The 20,712-nt window shown below is 46.5% G+C and overlaps 1 protein-coding gene across 5 annotated transcripts in view; it reads left to right on the top strand.

The window, feature by feature from the left end:
• The window catches only part of LOC142196119 (beta-arrestin-1), a 125,179-nt gene that overhangs the window by 73,851 nt on the left and 30,616 nt on the right, over window positions 1-20,712 (top strand). For all 5 annotated transcript variants that reach the window (XM_075266345.1, XM_075266343.1, XM_075266341.1 and 2 more), the window contains exons 2-5: window positions 3,529-3,559; window positions 11,485-11,545; window positions 19,479-19,523; window positions 20,141-20,337. In XM_075266345.1, the coding sequence (XP_075122446.1) occupies window positions 3,529-3,559; window positions 11,485-11,545; window positions 19,479-19,523; window positions 20,141-20,337 (334 nt within the window). The remainder of the gene's footprint in view (window positions 1-3,528; window positions 3,560-11,484; window positions 11,546-19,478; window positions 19,524-20,140; window positions 20,338-20,712) is intronic.

Genomic DNA, 20,712 nt, shown 5'->3' with positions numbered 1-20,712 from the left:
ACTGCGGTAATCTACCAGGAGCCCGGGGGGCGCCGACTACTTAACCCGCTCGCTGTCGCCCTCACCCGCAGCCTACATCGTATCGTTACCGCGTCTCGCATATCACAGTGCTCATAGGGGCGAAGAAATCCATAATGGATGAAACGTCTCAATATCCAAAATACCGCAGCCTGCAGACGTCGCCGATACCGGAGAAGACGCAGGGTCTGATTGTCACCGCGCGGGGCCGGGAGGGTTTATTTAACCCCTTCATTGCTCAGCATTGACTGATATGGGGAGTTTATACTGGGGAGGGGGCTATTTCAGCAGCACAGAGCACTTCAGCTTTCCTCTACATTGATGCAGTCTTGTACGTGGAGAGGCGACACTGCACCCTGGACAATCCTGATCCGTATCTCGAGTGCAGACAGTTTGTGGGCAGCAGCTGTGGCTGCCAATGTCGCTGCCATCGATCCTCTGCGGCCGGCGAGCAACACAATCCGGCAGAGCACTCAATGAATGGAAGCGGCAATCGTCATTAACCTCCGGGCTACCAGGAGCTCAGGGGAGACCACACCGTATACACTCTACTCCTGAAATACTCTGTGCTGCTGAGAGGACCCTACATTTATTACTAGGTCTCTACGATTAGCGCAATTCTCTCCTGAAACACTCTGTGCTGCTGGCGATCTTGCTTCATCTGCTGTGTAGCTCTCAGTCTGTGGCCTCCTCTATAAGATCAGCACACTCCTCTCCTGAAATACTCTGTGCTGTCAGGGATTCTGCACATTTCACTATGCAACTCTGTCTGTAACCTCCCCTATAACATCAGCGTACTGCTGTCCTTAAATGCTCTGTGCTGCTGGTTACCTGCTCTCTCCCTTTCCTTGTTTTACCACTCTTATCCCTCTTCTCTCCTGAAATACTCTGTGCCCCTTATGTATTTCTCAATGTGTGACCTCTCAGCAGATCAGTACAATGCTCTCCTAAAATACTCTGTGCTGCTTACTCACTTCCACCAAGTAACTCTCAGCCCATGATTTAGCACTCTTCCCTCCTGAAATACTCTGTGCAGCTGGAGCACTAATCTCTAGTACATTCCCCATCTTTTTCCGTTGCGCTGCTCCATCCCCTGTATTGACTTTTTCCCTATAATTTGGATATTCATTGAGTTAATATGACTGATGTAAACCTGAGAGATTGTGCTAAGAGTTCCTGCTGGGAGAGGGGCAGAGAGAACAGCTCCACTTAGTGTTAGGACAGGGAACTGCAGGAGAAAGCACACAGAGTACAGGGGAAACACAGTTTGGGGTTTGTGTGTTTATAAATCCTTTACATGTTTGGCGCTATTGGCCCTTTAACTGAATTTTGAGCTCTGTGATGTCACGATGAGGATGGAGAGCGGGGGATGGAGCGCTCCATGGTCAGGTGATACATCACACCTCATCAGGATTCTGGCCGGGTAACAATACGGGCATTTTACCGAAAACAAAAATTCAGCTTCATCAGTCTCTGTCACAAGAATATAATGCGAGGGGCTGAGATCTGCAGTGAGTGATGTCATTATACCCAACTGATTTGCCACGCTGTATGACAGACATCAGTAATACATCCACTATATGTATGGGTATGGCGGTTACATTATAGAAAGTGACAGCGTCAGGTTGTCCAACCTACGTACAGACCACCTATACTGCCACTGCTTTGCTTGTGTGTCAGTCTGCACTGTAGCCCTGTCATTCTATTCATATGATAATAACCACTTTGGTGATTTATACTTATACTATAGACTTACATTATATATTGTGACCGCATTACTATTAAGCCCTGCCACAGACAGATCTCCATAGGAATCTTCCTCTATCCATCACGAGGCCGCCATAGAATACAACGACTCCCAATATCTTGCCTCTTCTCTTCCATCGAACTAATAGCGCCATCAATCGTCCCAGAATGCTCAGCGCTGGCTCTATTTCCATCATGTGGAGGTCGAGGTCAGACCTGAGCATGTGAATGGGTGTGAGACTCTAATGAAACACTCTCTCTAATTATCCAGACACATGATGGGGGGAGTAGTCACATATATAGCTCTATAGGTGTCATGGACTGTACACCATTTACAAGAGAGGTGATAAGTAATTACCGGGTCCACCCCTGGGGATGAGGGGGGATGGGGGGTCGGCAAGTGAATCTGCAGGGGTCACGTTTCATGATTTTTTGTTGTTGAGACAGATGAAATCTCAGTAATCTACAAGTTTATATTAGGAATAAGTGAGGATGTGAAATATCAGCCCCCCCCTCCCCCTTTTCCTTATGGTACAGTCCTCACACCCTAAGAACCAATCGGGGGTGGGTGGGGGGGTGTCAGCTCTACTTAGGGGACCAGAAGGTCAAGTTTATTGTAAGATATCATGTGATGTGAATACTGTGACTGTGTTATATATTGTTACATTGTATCTACAGTATGTTCTATGATATGTTCTATATTATTGTATTACATTGTTATATATTACACTATATTTTATATTCTGATACATTATATTATGTTATATTTAGATTATATTCTGATACATTATATTCTATCTTGTATACAGTATATACAGTATATATATATTTACTGTAGTCTGATCTGTTGAGTCTCGGAGCCTTTATCTGTTGCGATCTGTCCAATATTTGACGCGGCGGCTCCTGCTGCTCAGACCTAGTGTTGGATTTGGGGCATCTGGACCCCCCCCCACCATCTGTTGCCCTCTGGGGTACCAGTAACACATTAGTTGGGTCTCAGTCTGATTGTCTCAGCTCTCACTGTATATATATATATATATATATATATATATATATATATATATATTTGGTGTAGCTTTATATCCATATGATGAAGTAGAAATAATCGGCTTTTCTAAGATTGTGGAAATCTCAGTAACACAGAGTCCTGATCTTCTATATACACTATACATACACACTATATACCATATATACAAACCACTCTATATACCCTCTACTGCCCCCTACCCATTCCAGGCTCTGACATTAAAGGGGATCTCCAGTTCTTTGTAATTGAAGTTCCATCTCTGGATAAAGGAGAAGTTCTACAACTTTACGTTTCCATCACTCTGTATACAGCTCATCCTGCTCACAGCTGAGGGGTTGTTACAGTTGTATCCAGTCTAGACAATGCTCTGTGAACACATCAACAGTATCCGCACAAATCTGTCTTCTGGTTTGCTACAATGTAAGGCTGGATTCACATCTGCGTTCAGGTTTCTTTTTGGGGAGTCTGCAGATACCTTTGGAAACCCGCAGACCCCATAGACTATAATGGGGTCCGAGTGGTTTCCGGAACGGAATCCCCATATGTAATGCAAGCGCTGGTGTGAACTCAGCGTCACAATCTGGTTTAGCTCACAGCATTGTCCAGTCTGATACAATTGTAACAAAGCTGTGAGCAGGACAAGCCGTGTACCTGTGAGCTTTGTTGTGTCACATTCTAACAATCTCCACATTTGTGAATTCTCCGTCTAATAAGATTCTTTTTCTCTTCCTCTGCAGAGTCTTTAAGAAAGCCAGTCCTAATGGAAAGGTGAGCGGCCATCTTATTCTCATGCTTGCTGATTCCTATGAGATGTAGGTGATGGATGGGATTATGGGATGTAGCAGATGTATGGGATGATTTTCCTTACATTTATATTACCAGTCTTAGACATCTACACAGTATACTATCTGGTGACTTCAGACACCTCCAGAGCTGCATTCATAATTCTGCACTTTTATTAACTCTTAAACTCTAGTCACACCCAGAGCTGTGCTCCTGTGACGTTAGTGTTACATGCACAATTCTGTTGTTTTATCATGTCTTATAAGCCATCCAGACACCTCCAGAGCTGCATTCACCATTCTGCACATTCATCATGTCCTTTACTTTATCCACACCCACAGCTGCATTGCCTGCTCTTCTATTCCTTTATATTGTCTACTCCAGTCACACCTAGATCTGCATTCATGGTTGTAATGTCAGTCTGGTACAGCAGTCACCTCTACAGCTTCATTCACAGTTCTGGTGCTGGATCACATCTTATACTCTAGTCACTTCCAGAGCTGCATATGCAATTCAATGCTTTCATTATATCTTATATTCTAGTTACATCCAGAGCTGCGGGTAGGTTTGGTATCACAGTCCACGCAGGGTTAATTACTGAGAGCTGTTATGGGACATGTTATAGGAGTAGCGATGAATCCTGGGGTTTGTTACAATGTATCAGGACATGTGTATAGACAGTCACGCTGCACCCTGGCGGTGTCGCAGTCCTTACAGGTACCTGCGTGCTCATGTGCGGTCCCGGGGGGTCGGGGTCTGTTCTCTGGCTGTAGAATCTTCATACTTGGAGTCTGATCAGTTTTTCGGCTTCTAGTAGCCCCATCATGGCTGCAGCACATTTTACATTTCTCTCAGTCTGCCAGGACTTTACTGCCCCACATGTCCTGTCCTTTCGCTCCCTATATATACCATATGTCCTGTCCTTTCGCTCCCTATATATACCATATGCCCTGTCCTTCGCTCCCTATATATATCGTATGTCCTGTCCTTCGCTCCCTATATATACCACATGTCCTGTCCTTCGCTCCCTATATATACCATATGTCCTGTCCTTTCGCTCCCTATATATACCACATGTCCTGTCCTTCGCTCCCTATATATACCATATATCCTGTCCTTCGCTCCCTATATATACCATATGTCCTGTCCTTTCGCTCCCTATATATACCATATGTCCTGTCCTTCGCTCCCTATATATACCATATATCCTGTCCTTCGCTCCCTATATATATCGTATGTCCTGTCCTTTCGCTCCCTATATATACCATATGTCCTGTCCTTCGCTCCCTATATATATCGTATGTCCTGTCCTTTCGCTCCCTATATATACCATATGTCCTGTCCTTCGCTCCCTATATATACCATATATCCTGTCCTTCGCTCCCTATATATACCATATGTCCTGTCCTTCGCTCCCTATATATACCGTATGTCCTGTCCTTCGCTCCCTATATATACCATATATCCTGTCCTTCGCTCCCTATATATACCATATGTCCTGTCCTTCGCTCCCTATATATACCATATGTCCTGTCCTTCGCTCCCTATATATACCATATATCCTGTCCTTCGCTCCCTATATATACCATATGTCCTGTTCTTCGCTCCCTATATATACCATATGTCCTGTCCTTCGCTCCCTATATATACCATATATCCTGTCCTTCGCTCCCTATATATACCATATGTCCTGTCCTTCGCTCCCTATATATACCATATGTCCTGTCCTTCGCTCCCTATATATACCATATGTCCTGTCCTTCGCTCCCTATATATACCATATGTCCTGTCCTTCGCTCCCTATATATACCATATGTCCTGTCCTTCGCTCCCTATATATACCATATGTCCTGTCCTTCGCTCCCTATATATACCATATGTCCTGTCCTTCGCTCCCTATATATACCATATATCCTGTCCTTCGCTCCCTATATATACCATATATCCTGTCCTTCGCTCCCTATATATACCATATGTCCTGTCCTTCGCTCCCTATATATACCATATGTCCTGTCCTTCGCTCCCTATATATACCATATGTCCTATCCTTCGCTCCCTATATATACCATATGTCCTGTCCTTCGCTCCCTATATATACCATATATCCTGTCCTTCGCTCCCTATATATATCGTATGTCCTGTCCTTCGCTCCCTATATATACCGTATGTCCTGTCCTTCGCTCCCTATATATACCGTATGTCCTGTCCTTCGCTCCCTATATATACCATATGTCCTGTCCTTCGCTCCCTATATATACCATATGTCCTGTCCTTCGCTCCCTATATATACCATATGTCCTGTCCTTCGCTCCCTATATATACCATATGTCCTGTCCTTCGCTCCCTATATATACCATATGTCCTGTCCTTCGCTCCCTATATATACCATATATCCTGTCCTTCGCTCCCTATATATATCGTATGTCCTGTCCTTCGCTCCCTATATATATCGTATGTCCTGTCCTTCGCTCCCTATATATATCGTATGTCCTGTCCTTCGCTCCCTATATATACCATATGTCCTGTCCTTCGCTCCCTATATATACCATATGTCCTGTCCTTCGCTCCCTATATATACCATATGTCCTGTCCTTCGCTCCCTATATATACCATATGTCCTGTCCTTCGCTCCCTATATATACCATATATCCTGTCCTTCGCTCCCTATATATATCGTATGTCCTGTCCTTCGCTCCCTATATATATCGTATGTCCTGTCCTTCGCTCCCTATATATACCGTATGTCCTGTTCTTCGCTCCCTATATATACCATATATCCTGTCCTTCGCTCCCTATATATACCATATGTCCTGTCCTTCGCTCCCTATATATACCATATGTCCTGTCCTTCGCTCCCTATATATACCGTATGTCCTGCTCATGCTCCACAGCGCCCCTCAGAGGCCCTTGTAGCTTCCATATTACATAGGCTACATCTAATCCAGGGGGTCAGTATCATACAGTCCATCCCCTGCTGCTGCTGCCCCCTGTAGGTGGAGGTTAGAAGGGCGTTAGTCAATGGATGATGGTGACATGACTTGTCGATACAATGTATCCACCTGACAATGATCGGCCCCTGTTCTTTCTTAATCCTTGTGTGTGTGAACAGGCTCACAGATTCTTGCCATGTTTCCATCCGCAGGTTTTTTTGCTCCCCGCCTGGTGCCGACTCATTTGCAGTCTGGCAGATCCTATATAAAACCCTGGGTTATAAGTCCCGGCCGCCGCGCGCTCCAGCGGTTTCCATGGTACTAAGAGTTATAGAGAAAAACCTTTCAGCACTAAAAGCTTTCGAAAGAAAGAAAAGCGAGTTGTGGGGTCCAAGGTCGTCGCTGTGCGAGACGGCGAGCGGCGAATACAAGCCCTGACCACAGCGATGCAATTGTAACAAACCCTCAGCTGTGACAGGGCTGCCCAGGACAGTTCCCATATAGTGACAGCAAACAGATCACCAAAGAGATGAAGACAAAGTAAGGGTTAAATAGATAGTTATGATAGATCATATACTCTAGTTACACCCAGAGCTGCAGTCACTCTTCTGCTATTGCTGTACATCATGTTATACTCCAATCACATTCAAAGCTGTAGTGTATTCAATGTTCATTATTTTACATGAACCAGCAGGGGGCAGTAAGGAGTTGCAGGGTCAGACATCCTGTGATGCAGCAGAGCCCTATAACGCCAGGACCGAGCTGACCCAGGTCCATATATACAGTATATATTATATATATATCCCTTCTGCCCCCATTCAGGAGGATATAGCGGCAGAGTTTCCAGCTATTCATGGTTCCATCGTCTCTCCTCTCAGTGATTGGATTTGTATTATTTGTCAAGGGAAGGGAAAACAGAACAGATGGATCTCATCAGCGGTGACCACAGGGGGCGCTCTTCTGTAGCCATGTCTGTGATTGATCTGTGTAATCACACGGCCCACGCAGGAGCAGCAGCAAAATGTATCAGAGCCCGGAGCGGCGGCTCATACATATCACTCATGTATACGGGTTATTACCAGTGACGGTGCACGGCAGTATAATCACTGGGACCTGTCCGAGCTCACCAGTATAATCACTAGGACCTGTCCGAGCTCACCAGTATAATCACTGGGACCTGTCCGAGCTCACCAGTATAATCACTGGGACCTGTCCGAGCTCACCAGTATAATCACTGGGACCTGTCCGAGCTCACCAGTATAATCACTGGGACCTGTCCGGGCTCACCAGTATAATCACTGGGACCTGTCTGAGCTCACCAGTATAATCAGTGGGACCTGTCCGAGCTCACCAGTATAATCACTGGTACCTGTCCGAGCTCACCAGTATAATCACTGGGATCTGTCCGAGCTCACCAGTATAATCACTGGGACCTGTCCGAGCTCACCAGTATAATCAATGGGACCTGTCCAAGCTCACCAGTATAATCACTGGGACCTGTCCGAGCTCACCAGTATAATCAGTGGGATCTGTCCGAGCTCACCAGTATAATCACTGGGACCTGTTTGAGCTCACCAGTATAATCACTGGGACCTGTCCGAGCTCACCAGTATAATCAGTGGGACCTGTCCGAGCTCACCAGTATAATCAGTGGGATCTGTCCGAGCTCACCAGTATAATCACTGGCATCTGTCTGAGCTCACCAGTATAATCAGTGGGATCTGTCCGAGCTCACCAGTATAATCACTGGGACCTGTCCGAGCTCACCAGTATAATCAATGGGACCTGTCCGAGCTCACCAGTATAATCACTGGGACCTGTCCGAGCTCACCAGTATAATCAGTGGGATCTGTCCGAGCTCACCAGTATAATCACTGGGACCTGTCTGAGCTCACCAGTATAATCAGTGGGACCTGTCCGAGTTCACCAGTGTAATCACTGGGGCCTGTCCGAGCTCACCAGTATAATCACTGGCATCTGTCTGAGCTCACCAGTATAATCACTGGGACCTGTCCGAGCTCACCAGTATAATCACTGGGACCTGTTTGAGCTCACCAGTATAATCACTGGGACCTGTCCGAGCTCACCAGTATAATCACTGGGATCTGTCCAAGATCACTAATATAATCACTGGCATCTGTCTGAGCTCACCAGTGTAATCACTGAAATCTGTCCGAGCTCACCAGTGTAAGCACTGGGATCTGAATGAGCTCACCAGTATAATCACTGGGATCTGTCCGAGCTCACCAGTATAATCACTGGGACCTGTCCGAGCTCACCAGTGTAATCAGTGGGACCTGTCCGAGCTCACCAGTATAATCACTGGGACCTGTCCGAGCTCACCAGTATAATCACTGGGACCTGTCCGAGCTCACCAGTATAATCAGTGGGACTTGTCCGAGCTCACCAGTATAATCAGTGGGACCTGTCCGAGCTCACCAGTGTAATTACTGGGACTTGTCCGAGCTCACCAGTGTAATAATTTGTGTGAAGGATCTCGCCTCGCCAAAGCCACTTTAACCCAGCCTCTGGCCTACCTGGCCTTGCCACAGGCAAAAATGCGATCACCTTTTTACCTTTACCGTCCGCTCTCACCCTGAGAGAGGGACCGGGTCTTATAGGATAGCAAGGCTCTCAGTCCACTGATCCCAGACACCCCCTGCTAAGAATAACGAAGTTAGCACAATCATGACAATGCTGTGCCCAGGTTGAGACAAAGGGATGAGCCAAGCTACCTCCAGGGAGGAATTAGGCTTGGACAATTGGACACTATCTCTGGCATCTTGCTAATCAGGTCGAGTAAATTAACAGGGAAAAAGGGAAATATATCTGAGAAGGCAGTGAAAATAACCCAAATCTCTAGGCCATTCATCACAACTGGGACTTGTCCGAGCTCACCAGTGTAATCACTGGGATCTGTCCAAGATCACTAATATAATCACTGGCATCTGTCTGAGCTCACCAGTGTAATCACTGAAATCTGTCCGAGCTCATCAGTGTAAGCACTGGGATCTGAATGAGCTCACCAGTATAATCACTGGGACCTGTCTGTGCTCACCAGTATAATCACTGGGACCTGTACGTGCTCACCAGTATAATCAGTTGGACCTGTATGAGCTCACCAGTATGATCATTGGGACCTGTCCGAGTTCACCAGTATAATCAGTGGGACCTGTCCAAGCTCACCAGTATAATCACTGGGACCTGTCCGAGCTCACCAGTATAATCACTTAGGCCTGTCCGAACTCACCAGTGTAATTACTGGGACATGTCCGAGCTCACCAGTATAATCACTGGGACCTGTCCGAGCTCACCAGTGTAATCACTAGGCCCTGTCCGAGCTCACCAGTATAATCAGTGGGATCTGTCCGAGCTCACCAGTATAATCACTGGGAACTGTCCGAGCTCACCAGTGTAATCACTAGGCCCTGTCCGAGCTCACCAGTATAATCAGTGGGACCTGTCAGAGCTCACCAGTATAATCAGTGGGATCTGTCCGAGCTCACCAGTATAATCAGTGGGATCTGTCCGAACTCACCAGTATAATCAGTGGGACCTGTCCGAGCTCACCAGTATAATCACTGGGATCTGTCCGAGCTCACCAGTATAATCAGTGGGATCTGTCCGAGCTCACCAGTATAATCACTGGGATCTGTCCGAGCTCACCAGTATAATCACTGGGACCTGTCTGAGCTCACCAGTATAATCAGTTGGACCTTTCCGAGCTCACCAGTGTAATCAGTGGGACCTGTCCGAACTCACCAGTATAATCAGTGGGACCTGTCCGAGCTCACCAGTATAATAAGTGGGATCTGTCCGAGCTCACCAGTATAATCACTGGGATCTGTCCGAGCTCACCAGTATAATCACTGGGATCTGTCTGAGCTCACCAGTATAATCACTGGGACCAGTCTGAGTTCACCAGTATAATCACTGGGACCTGTCTGAGCTCACCAGTATAATCAGTGGGACCTGTCCAAGCTCACCAGTGTAATCAGTGGGACCTGTCCGAGCTCACCAGTATAATCACTGGGATCTGTCCGAGCTCACCAGTATAATCACTGGGATCTGTCTGAGCTCACCAGTATAATCACTGGGACCAGTCTGAGTTCACCAGTATAATCACTGGGACCTGTCTGAGCTCACCAGTGTAATCAGTGGGACCTGTCCGAGCTCACCAGTATAATCACTGGGATCTGTCCGAGCTCACCAGTATAATCACTGGGATCTGTCTGAGCTCACCAGTATAATCACTGGGACCAGTCTGAGTTCACCAGTATAATCACTGGGACCTGTCTGAGCTCACCAGTGTAATCAGTGGGACCTGTCCGAGCTCACCAGTATAATCACTGGGATCTGTCTGAGCTCACCAGTATAATCACTGGGACCAGTCTGAGTTCACCAGTATAATCACTGGGACCTGTCTGAGCTCACCAGTGTAATCAGTGGGACCTGTCCGAGCTCACCAGTATAATCACTGGGATCTGTCCGAGCTCACCAGTATAATCACTGGGATCTGTCTGAGCTCACCAGTATAATCACTGGGACCAGTCTGAGTTCACCAGTATAATCACTGGGACCTGTCTGAGCTCACCAGTATAATCAGTGGGACCTGTCCGAGCTCACCAGTATAGGTTTTCTTCTTCTTATATATAACATTGTCTTCGCTACATGGAGTTTTCCCCGCACTAGACTGTAGGAGCCGCTAATAGTGAGCTGTACATTAGGGAGTGTTCACACCTGCGATCGATCACCGTCCCGCTTTCCGCTTTAAAAATTGAATTTTTCAGAAATCCTCTATGGGGTCCGCGGGTTTCCTTACTGCTCCGCAGTGTGAGCCTGGCCTTAGGGTGGCGCTGTCAGGGCGGCTCTGCACACAATCCAGGTGTGACTGCCGTCTTTTAAATGTCTAATAGACTGTCAGCTCCTTATAGTGTACGAGCGATACCTGACCTGACCTGATGTCTTCTCTCCGCACAGCTCACCGTGTATCTGGGGAAGAGGGACTTTGTGGATCACATAGATGTTGTGGACCCTGTGGGTGAGTGCAGGAAACCCCAGATATCCTAATTATTACTCATCTGATTCATCACTGCTATTACTACTGTTATTTTATATGAGTTACATGATAAGATTCTGCTGTCCTTCAGTCACCACTAGGGGGAGCTCAGGAGCTAACTGTGTTACTATGGAGCTCAATGCATACACTGTACTCAATCAGCTCCTGCGCTCCCTCTAGTGGTGACTGTATATAATCTGTCTGCAGTCAGCTCCTGCGCTCCCTCTAGTGGTGACTGTATATAATCTGTCTGCAGTCAGCTCCTGCGCTCCCTCTAGTGGTGACTGTATATAATCTGTCTGCAGTCAGCTCCTGAGCTCCCTCTAGTGGTGACTGTATATAATCTGTCTGCAGTCAGCTGCTGAGCTCCCTCTAGTGGTGACTGTATATAATCTGTCTGCAGTCAGCTTCTGAACCCCCCTAGTGGTGACTGTATATAATCTGTCTGCAGTCAGCTGCTGAGCTCCCTCTAGTGGTGACTGTATATAATCTGTCTGCAGTCAGCTGCTGAGCTCCCGCTAGTGGTGACTGTGTATAATCATTCTGCACTCAGCTCCTGAGCTCCCTCTAGTGATGACTGTATATAATCAGTCTGCAATCAGCTGCTGAGCTCCCTCTAGTGGTGACTGTATATAATCAGTCTACAGTCAGCTGCTGAGCTCCCTCTAGTGGTGACTGTATATAATCAGTCTACAGTCAGCTGCTGAGCTCTCTCTAGTGGTGACTGTATATAATCAGTCTGCAGTCGGCTCCTGAGCTAGTGGTGGCTGTATATAATCAGTCTGCGGTCAGCTCCTGAGATTCCTCTAGTGGTGACTGTATATAATCTGTCTGTAGTCAGCTCCTGAGCTCCCTCTAGTGGTGGCTGTATATAATCTGTCTGCAGTCAGCTGCTGAGCTCCCGCTAGTGGTGACTGTGTATAATCATTCTGCACTCAGCTCCTGAGCTCCCTCTAGTGATGACTGTATATAATCAGTCTGCAATCAGCTGCTGAGCTCCCTCTAGTGGTGACTGTATATAATCAGTCTACAGTCAGCTGCTGAGCTCCCTCTAGTGGTGACTGTATATAATCAGTCTACAGTCAGCTGCTGAGCTCTCTCTAGTGGTGACTGTATATAATCAGTCTGCAGTCGGCTCCTGAGCTAGTGGTGGCTGTATATAATCAGTCTGTGGTCAGCTCCTGAGATTCCTCTAGTGGTGACTGTATATAATCTGTCTGTAGTCAGCTCCTGAGCTCCCTCTAGTGGTGGCTGTATATAATCAGTCTTCAGTCAGCTCCTGAGCTACCTCTGGTGGTGGCTGTATATAATCTGTCTGCGGTCAGCTCCTGAGCTCCCTCTAGTGGTGGCTGTATATAATCAGTCTTCAGTCAGCTCCTGAGCTACCTCTGGTGGTGGCTGTATATAATCTGTCTGCGGTCAGCTCCTGAGATTCCTCTAGTGGTGACTGTATATAATCAGTCTGCAGTCAGCTCCTGAGCTCCCTCTAGTGGTGACTGTATATAATCTGTCTGCGGTCAGCTACTGAGCTCCCTCTAGTGGTGACTGTATATAATCAGTCTGCAGTCAGCTCCTGAGCTCCCTCTAGTGGTACCTGCAGGAAGTTGGGATGGAGCTCACCTCTATGCAGGAGGTTTGGAGCTTTGTATTAGAACATCAGAGCTGTAATCACTATGAAGATATAAAGTTGTTCAGTGCAGACATTTGGTCTTCACGATATATAAGATCTTGAGACGCCTCTAAATTGTGAAGACAACTTCTGGCCTCTTCTCGGCAGGCAGGAGAAGGGTCTCATCCATGGAGTCTTCCCTCTCATGTCTCGTGGGGTTCCCCTTTAACCCCACTGTATAATCTTCTGTCTCCTTTAAGATCTTCCCCCAGGTTTGATGTTCTTGCCGCCGCTTCTTGTTGGCGCCCGGCCCGCTATGGTTTTCTAATTACTCCTGGTGAAAGCCGCTTTCTTCATCCTCCGCGACTCATTTGCTCGCAGCGAGGAGGAATTTAATATTCTACCTGTGAAACTTCTCCGCGACCTCTGTCTACTAAAACAGAATCAATTATGGTATGCAAATAAGGCAAGAGGCAAGAGAAGGCAAGTGCAAAAGTATGTGCCCCCCACCAGTCATCAGATATTAGACTGGATCGTACTGAAGAGCTCGGTATAGTATTACCATAGGCAGCCGGCTCTTCTGACAGTCGCCCCCTCCTGGCTGGGAGTGCACCATAAGTGTTATCATCCCCGGAGCAGAAATCATACTGGTGGCCACACAAGAGCGCAGAATGGGGGTGAGGATAGAAAGATATGGGGGTGAGCATCAACTACCCTGAGAGACTCCAGGTATCCGAGCTGAGAGGTCTATAGGTATTATGCTCAATGCCAAGTGGTGGCCGGAGAGGGGTAAAGTCATCGATATCCAGCACATGTGGGGCCCATGATGAAAGGGGGGCCCAGTATGGCCTCCACTCCTACTGGTACTGTCAGAGAGGCCACCAGGGGGAGTCCACTGCATGCTGCCCTTGAGATCAATACTAGCAGTATAATCCTGTGTGCAGTGACTCCCCCTGGTGGTGACTGATATATGGTGGGAGCAGGATATGGACACCGCTCCCCATCACCATTGGCACAGTATGTACAGGCGGCATCATCTAATACAATGGCGGAATTATTACATGACTTGTGTAAATAGATAAATAATAAAACCTGCAAATATTTACTACAGGAAAAAGCTACAAAACTAATCCCCAAGAACAATACAGAGGGCAAATATATACTGCCCCGACCGGACAAATATATACTGCCCCCACTGGACAAATATATACTGCCCCGACCGCACAAATATATACTGCCAAGACCGGACAAATATATACTGCCCCGACCAGGCAAATATATACTGCCCCAACCAGACAAAAATATACTGCCCCGACCAGGCAAATATATACTGCCCCAACCAGACAAATACATACTAACCCGACCGGACAAATATATACTGCCCCGACCGGACAAATATATACTGCCCCGACCGGACAAATATATACTGCCAAGACCGGACAAATATATACTGCCAAGACCGGACAAATATATACTGCCCCAACCGGACAAATATATACTGCCCCGACCAGGCAAATATATACTGCACCGACCGGACAAATATATACTGCCCCGACCGGACAAATATATACTGCACCGACCGGACAAATATATACTGCCCCGACCGGACAAATATATACTGCACCGACCGGACAAATATATACTGCCCCGACCGGACAAATATATACTGCCCCGACCGGACAAATATATACTGCCCCGACCGGACAAATATATACTGCACCGACCGGACAAATATATACTGCACCGACCGGACAAATATATACTGCCCCGACCGGACAAATATATACTGCACCGACCGGACAAATATATACTGCCAAGACCGGACAAATATATACTAACCCGACCGGACAAATATATACTGCACCGACCGGACAAATATATACTGCCCCGACCGGACAAATATATACTGCCCCGACCGGACAAATATATACTGCCCCGACCGGACAAATATATACTGCACCGACCGGACAAATATATACTGCACCGACCGGACAAATATATACTGCCCCAACCGGACAAATATATACTGCACCGACCGGACAAATATATACTGCACCGACCGGACAAATATATACTGCCCCAACCAGACAAAAATATACTGCCCCGACCAGGCAAATATATACTGCCCCAACCAGACAAATACATACTAACCCGACCGGACAAATATATACTGCCCCGACCGGACAAATATATACTGCCCCGACCGGACAAATATATACTGCCAAGACCGGACAAATATATACTGCCAAGACCGGACAAATATATACTGCCCCAACCGGACAAATATATACTGCCCCGACCGGACAAATATATACTGCCCCAACCGGACAAATATATACTGCACCGACCGGACAAATATATACTGCCCCGACCGGACAAATATATACTGCCCCGACCGGACAAATATATACTGCCCCGACCGGACAAATATATACTGCACCGACCGGACAAATATATACTGCACCGACCGGACAAATATATACTGCCAAGACCGGACAAATATATACTAACCCGACCGGACAAATATATACTGCCCCGACCGGACAAATATATACTGCCAAGACCGGACAAATATATACTGCCAAGACCGGACAAATATATACTGCCCCGACCGGACAAATATATACTGCCCCGACCGGACAAATATATACTGCCCCAACCGGACAAATATATACTGCACCGACCGGACAAATATATACTGTCAAGACCGGAAAATATCACCCGCCCATAGGGCACTCACTGTATAGGTAGGACTGTAGGACAGGAGAATACAATCTATTACTATCTGTTATCAGCCATGTCAGGAGAGGAGAGGCCGACTGTAGGACAGGAGAATACAATCTATTACTATCTGTTATCAGCCATGTCAGGAGGGGAGAGGCCGACTGTAGGACAGGGGAATACAATCTATTATTATCTGTTATCAGCCATGTCAGGAGAGGCCGACTGTAGGACAGGAGAATACAATCTATTACTATCTGTTATCAGCCATGTCAGGAGAGGAGAGGCCGACTGTAGGACAGGGGAATACAATCTATTACTATCTGTTATCAGCCATGTCAGGAGAGGAGAGGCCGACTGTAGGACAGGGGAATACAATCTATTACTATCTGTTATCAGCCATGTCAGGAGAGGAGAGGACGACTGTAGGACAGGGGAATACAATCTATTACTATCTGTTAGCAGCCATGTCAGGAGGGGAGAGGCTGACTGTAGGACAGGGGAATACAATCTATTACTATCTGTTATCAGCCATGTCAGGAGAGGCCGACTGTAGGACAGGAGAATACAATCTATTACTATCTGTTATCAGCCATGTCAGGAGAGGAGAGGCCGACTGTAGGACAGGGGAATACAATCTATTACTATCTGTTATCAGCCATGTCAGGGGAGGAGAGGCCGACTGTAGGACAGGGGAATACAATCTATTTCTATCTGTTATCAGCCATGTCAGGAGAGGAGAGGCCGACTGTAGGACAGGGGAATACAATCTATTACTATCTGTTATCAGCCATGTCAGGAGAGGAGAGGCCGACTGTAGGACAGGGGAATACAATCTATTACTATCTGTTATCAGCCATGTCAGGAGAGGAGAAGCCGACTGTAGGACAGGGGAATATAATCTATTACTATCTGTTATCAGCCATGTCAGGAGAGGCCGACTGTAGGACAGGGGAATACAATCTATTACTATCTGTTATCAGCCATGTCAGGAGGGGAGAGGCCGACTGTAGGACAGGGGAATACAATCTATTACTATCTGTTATCAGCCATGTCAGGAGAGGAGAGGCCGACTGTAGGACAGGGGAATACAATCTATTACTATCTGTTATCAGCCATGTCAGGAGAGGAGAGGCCGACTGTAGGACAGGAGAATACAATCTATTACTATCTGTTATCAGCCATGTCAGGAGGGTAGAGGCCGACTGTAGGACAGGGGAATACAATCTATTATTATCTGTTATCAGCCATGTCAGGAGAGGCCGACTGTAGGACAGGAGAATACAATCTATTACTATCTGTTATCAGCCATGTCAGGAGAGGAGAGGCCGACTGTAGGACAGGAGAATACAATCTATTACTATCTGTTATCAGCCATGTCAGGAGAGGAGAGGCCGACTGTAGGACAGGGGAATACAATCTATTACTATCTGTTAGCAGCCATGTCAGGAGGGGAGAGGCTGACTGTAGGACAGGGGAATACAATCTATTTCTATCTGTTATCAGCCATGTCAGGAGAGGAGAGGCCGACTGTAGGACAGGAGAATACAATCTATTACTATCTGTTATCAGCCATGTCAGGAGGGGAGAGGCCGACTGTAGGACAGGAGAATACAATCTATTACTATCTGTTATCAGCCATGTCAGGAGAGGAGAGGCCGACTGTAGGACAGGGGAATACAATCTATTACTATCTGTTATCAGCCATGTCAGGAGGGGAGAGGCCGACTGTAGGACAGGAGAATACAATCTATTACTATCTGTTATCAACCATGTCAGGAGGGGAGAGGCCGACTGTAGGACAGGGGAATACAATCTATTACTATCTGTTATCAACCATGTCAGGAGGGGAGAGGCCGACTGTAGGACAGGAGAATACAATCTATTACTATCTGTTATCAACCATGTCAGGAGGGGAGAGGCCGACTGTAGGACAGGGGAATACAATCTATTACTATCTGTTATCAGCCATGTCAGGAGAGGCCGACTGTAGGACAGGAGAATACAATCTATTACTATCTGTTATCAGCCATGTCAGGAGAGGAGAGGCCGACTGTAGGACAGGGGAATACAATCTATTACTATCTGTTATCAGCCATGTCAGGAGAGGAGAGGCCGACTGTAGGAAAGGGGAATACAATCTATTACTATCTGTTATCAGCCATGTCAGGGGAGGAGAGGCCGACTGTAGGACAGGGGAATACAATCTATTTCTATCTGTTATCAGCCATGTCAGGAGAGGAGAGGCCGACTGTAGGACAGGAGAATACAATCTATTACTATCTGTTATCAGCCATGTCAGGAGGGGAGAGGCCGACTGTAGGACAGGAGAATACAATCTATTACTATCTGTTATCAGCCATGTCAGGAGAGGAGAGGCCGACTGTAGGACAGGGGAATACAATCTATTACTATCTGTTATCAGCCATGTCAGGAGGGGAGAGGCCGACTGTAGGACAGGGGAATACAATCTATTACTATCTGTTATCAGCCATGTCAGGAGAGGAGAGGCCGACTGTAGGACAGGGGAATACAATCTATTACTATCTGTTATTAGCCATGTCAGGAGAGGAGAGGCCGACTGTAGGACAGGGAAATACAATCTATTACTATCTGTTATCAGCCATGTCAGGAGAGGAGAGGCCGACTGTAGGACAGGGGAATACAATCTATTACTATCTGTTATCAGCCATGTCAGGTGAGGCCGACTGTAGGACAGGAGAATACAATCTATTACTATCTGTTATCAACCATGTCAGGAGGGGAGAGGCCGACTGTAGGACAGGGGAATACAATCTATTACTATCTGTTATCAGCCATGTCAGGTGAGGCCGACTGTAGGACAGGAGAATACAATCTATTACTATCTGTTATCAACCATGTCAGGAGGGGAGAGGCCGACTGTAGGACAGGAGAATACAATCTATTACTATCTGTTATCAGCCATGTCAGGAGAGGCCGACTGTAGGACAGGAGAATACAATCTATTACTATCTGTTATCAACCATGTCAGGAGGGGAGAGGCCGACTGTAGGACAGGGGAATACAATCTATTACTATCTGTCATCATCCATGTCAGGAGAGGAGAGGCCGACTGTAGGACAGGAGAATACAATCTATTACTATCTGTTATCAACCATGTCAGGAGGGGAGAGTCCGACTGTAGGACAGGGGAATACAATCTATTACTATCTGTTATCAACCATGTCAGGAGGGGAGAGTCCGACTGTAGGACAGGGGAATACAATCTATTACTATCTGTTATCAGCCATGTCAGGAGAGGAGAGGCCGACTGTAGTACAGGAGAATACAATCTATTACTATCTGTTATCAGCCATGTCAGGAGAGGAGAGGCCGACTGTAGGACAGGGGAATACAATCTATTACTATCTGTTATCAGCCATGTCAGGAGAGGAGAGGCCGACTGTAGGACAGGAGAATACAATCTATTACTATCTGTTATCAGCCATGTCAGGTTGGTGGGGGATTTATATTATGGTCCGATATGAATTTTGAGTTTTCATGTTTGTGTTCGTTATCTGTAGATACAATGTATTTATTCACATATTTCTGTATTTCTTTTAGATGGTGTTGTGCTGGTGGATCCCGAATATTTAAAAGAAAGGAAAGGTAACCTACACGACGGTATCTTAGTGATCGTCTGCTAGATACACTGTATATCTTAAGATTCACAAAATCCACTGCCAAAAGAATATAAAGAACATCTTATTGCTGTTACATGGTATCTTATTGTTAAGTTCCTCAGGGGTGGGGCAATATGGTTTCAACAACCCTGTTTTTCTAATCATGGGTGGGGCAAGGAGCATTGAAAATCAATGGGGTTCCAAGTTTATGATTGGGCAGAATCCAGCCCCTGTTCAGGGACCTGCCTACGAGGAAACAATAAGCAAGTAGGGTTTGATATTTTCCTCTAGAATTTTTGGTCAATGAAATTTTTGACCATTTTTCACCTGCCAGAAATTAATCTCTAATTACATGTAATTACAGACGTGGGGCTGAGCGGAGCCGTCCCGTAATTACAAGCCTCGCTGCTTCTGTCATCTCTATTATAGATGCGTCTCTCAAAAACTAGAGTGCAGAAAATTAGCGGTTTGTCTTCATGTTTGAGACTGAACATCACGAGAGCGTGATCCGGATAATGAAGCAGTCACGCGGTTGGCATCTCGTCAACCTTCAGATCCTGCCAGCCCTTAATTACAGCCAGGCTTTGTCTCTCGTTCCTCCAGTGTTTGTGACGCTGACTTGTGCTTTTCGTTACGGACGCGAGGACCTTGACGTTCTGGGTTTGACATTTCGCAAGGATCTTTTCGTTGCCAACATTCAAGCTTTCCCACCGGTCCCCGAGGAGAAGAAGCCGCTGACACGACTGCAGGAACGCCTGATTAAGAAGTTGGGTGAGCACGCCTACCCGTTCACCTTTGAGGTAGGAGAAAGGACCCGTCACGTCTTCTTATTGGGTCAAAAAATTCTGGTTGAAAAAAGGAAATTTAAAATTTTTCAAAAACATGTAAATTTGCGCATAAGATCCAAGCAATAGTAAGAAGCGGAGACTCGGATGTTTAAGTTCTCATCGTGACCCTTTTATTCTCTTAGTCCAAGAAAAAAGAAAAACTTTGTTTGAGACACAGCGCCACACCTGTCCACAGGGTACAAGTGGTATTGCAGCCCAGTTCTGTTCACTTCAATGGAGCTGAGCTGCAGTTCCAGACACAACCTGTGGACAGATGTGGTGCTACTTCTAGAAATAAGCAGCCATGTTTTTGTTATCTAGAACAACAACCCCCTTAGTCTTAAATAT

Source organism: Leptodactylus fuscus, chromosome 2 (genome assembly GCF_031893055.1).
Source record: "Leptodactylus fuscus isolate aLepFus1 chromosome 2, aLepFus1.hap2, whole genome shotgun sequence".
Lineage (NCBI taxonomy): Eukaryota > Metazoa > Chordata > Amphibia > Anura > Leptodactylidae > Leptodactylus > Leptodactylus fuscus.
Note: the sequence above shows the minus strand (reverse complement) of the source record. Positions and strands in the feature narration are given on the sequence as shown.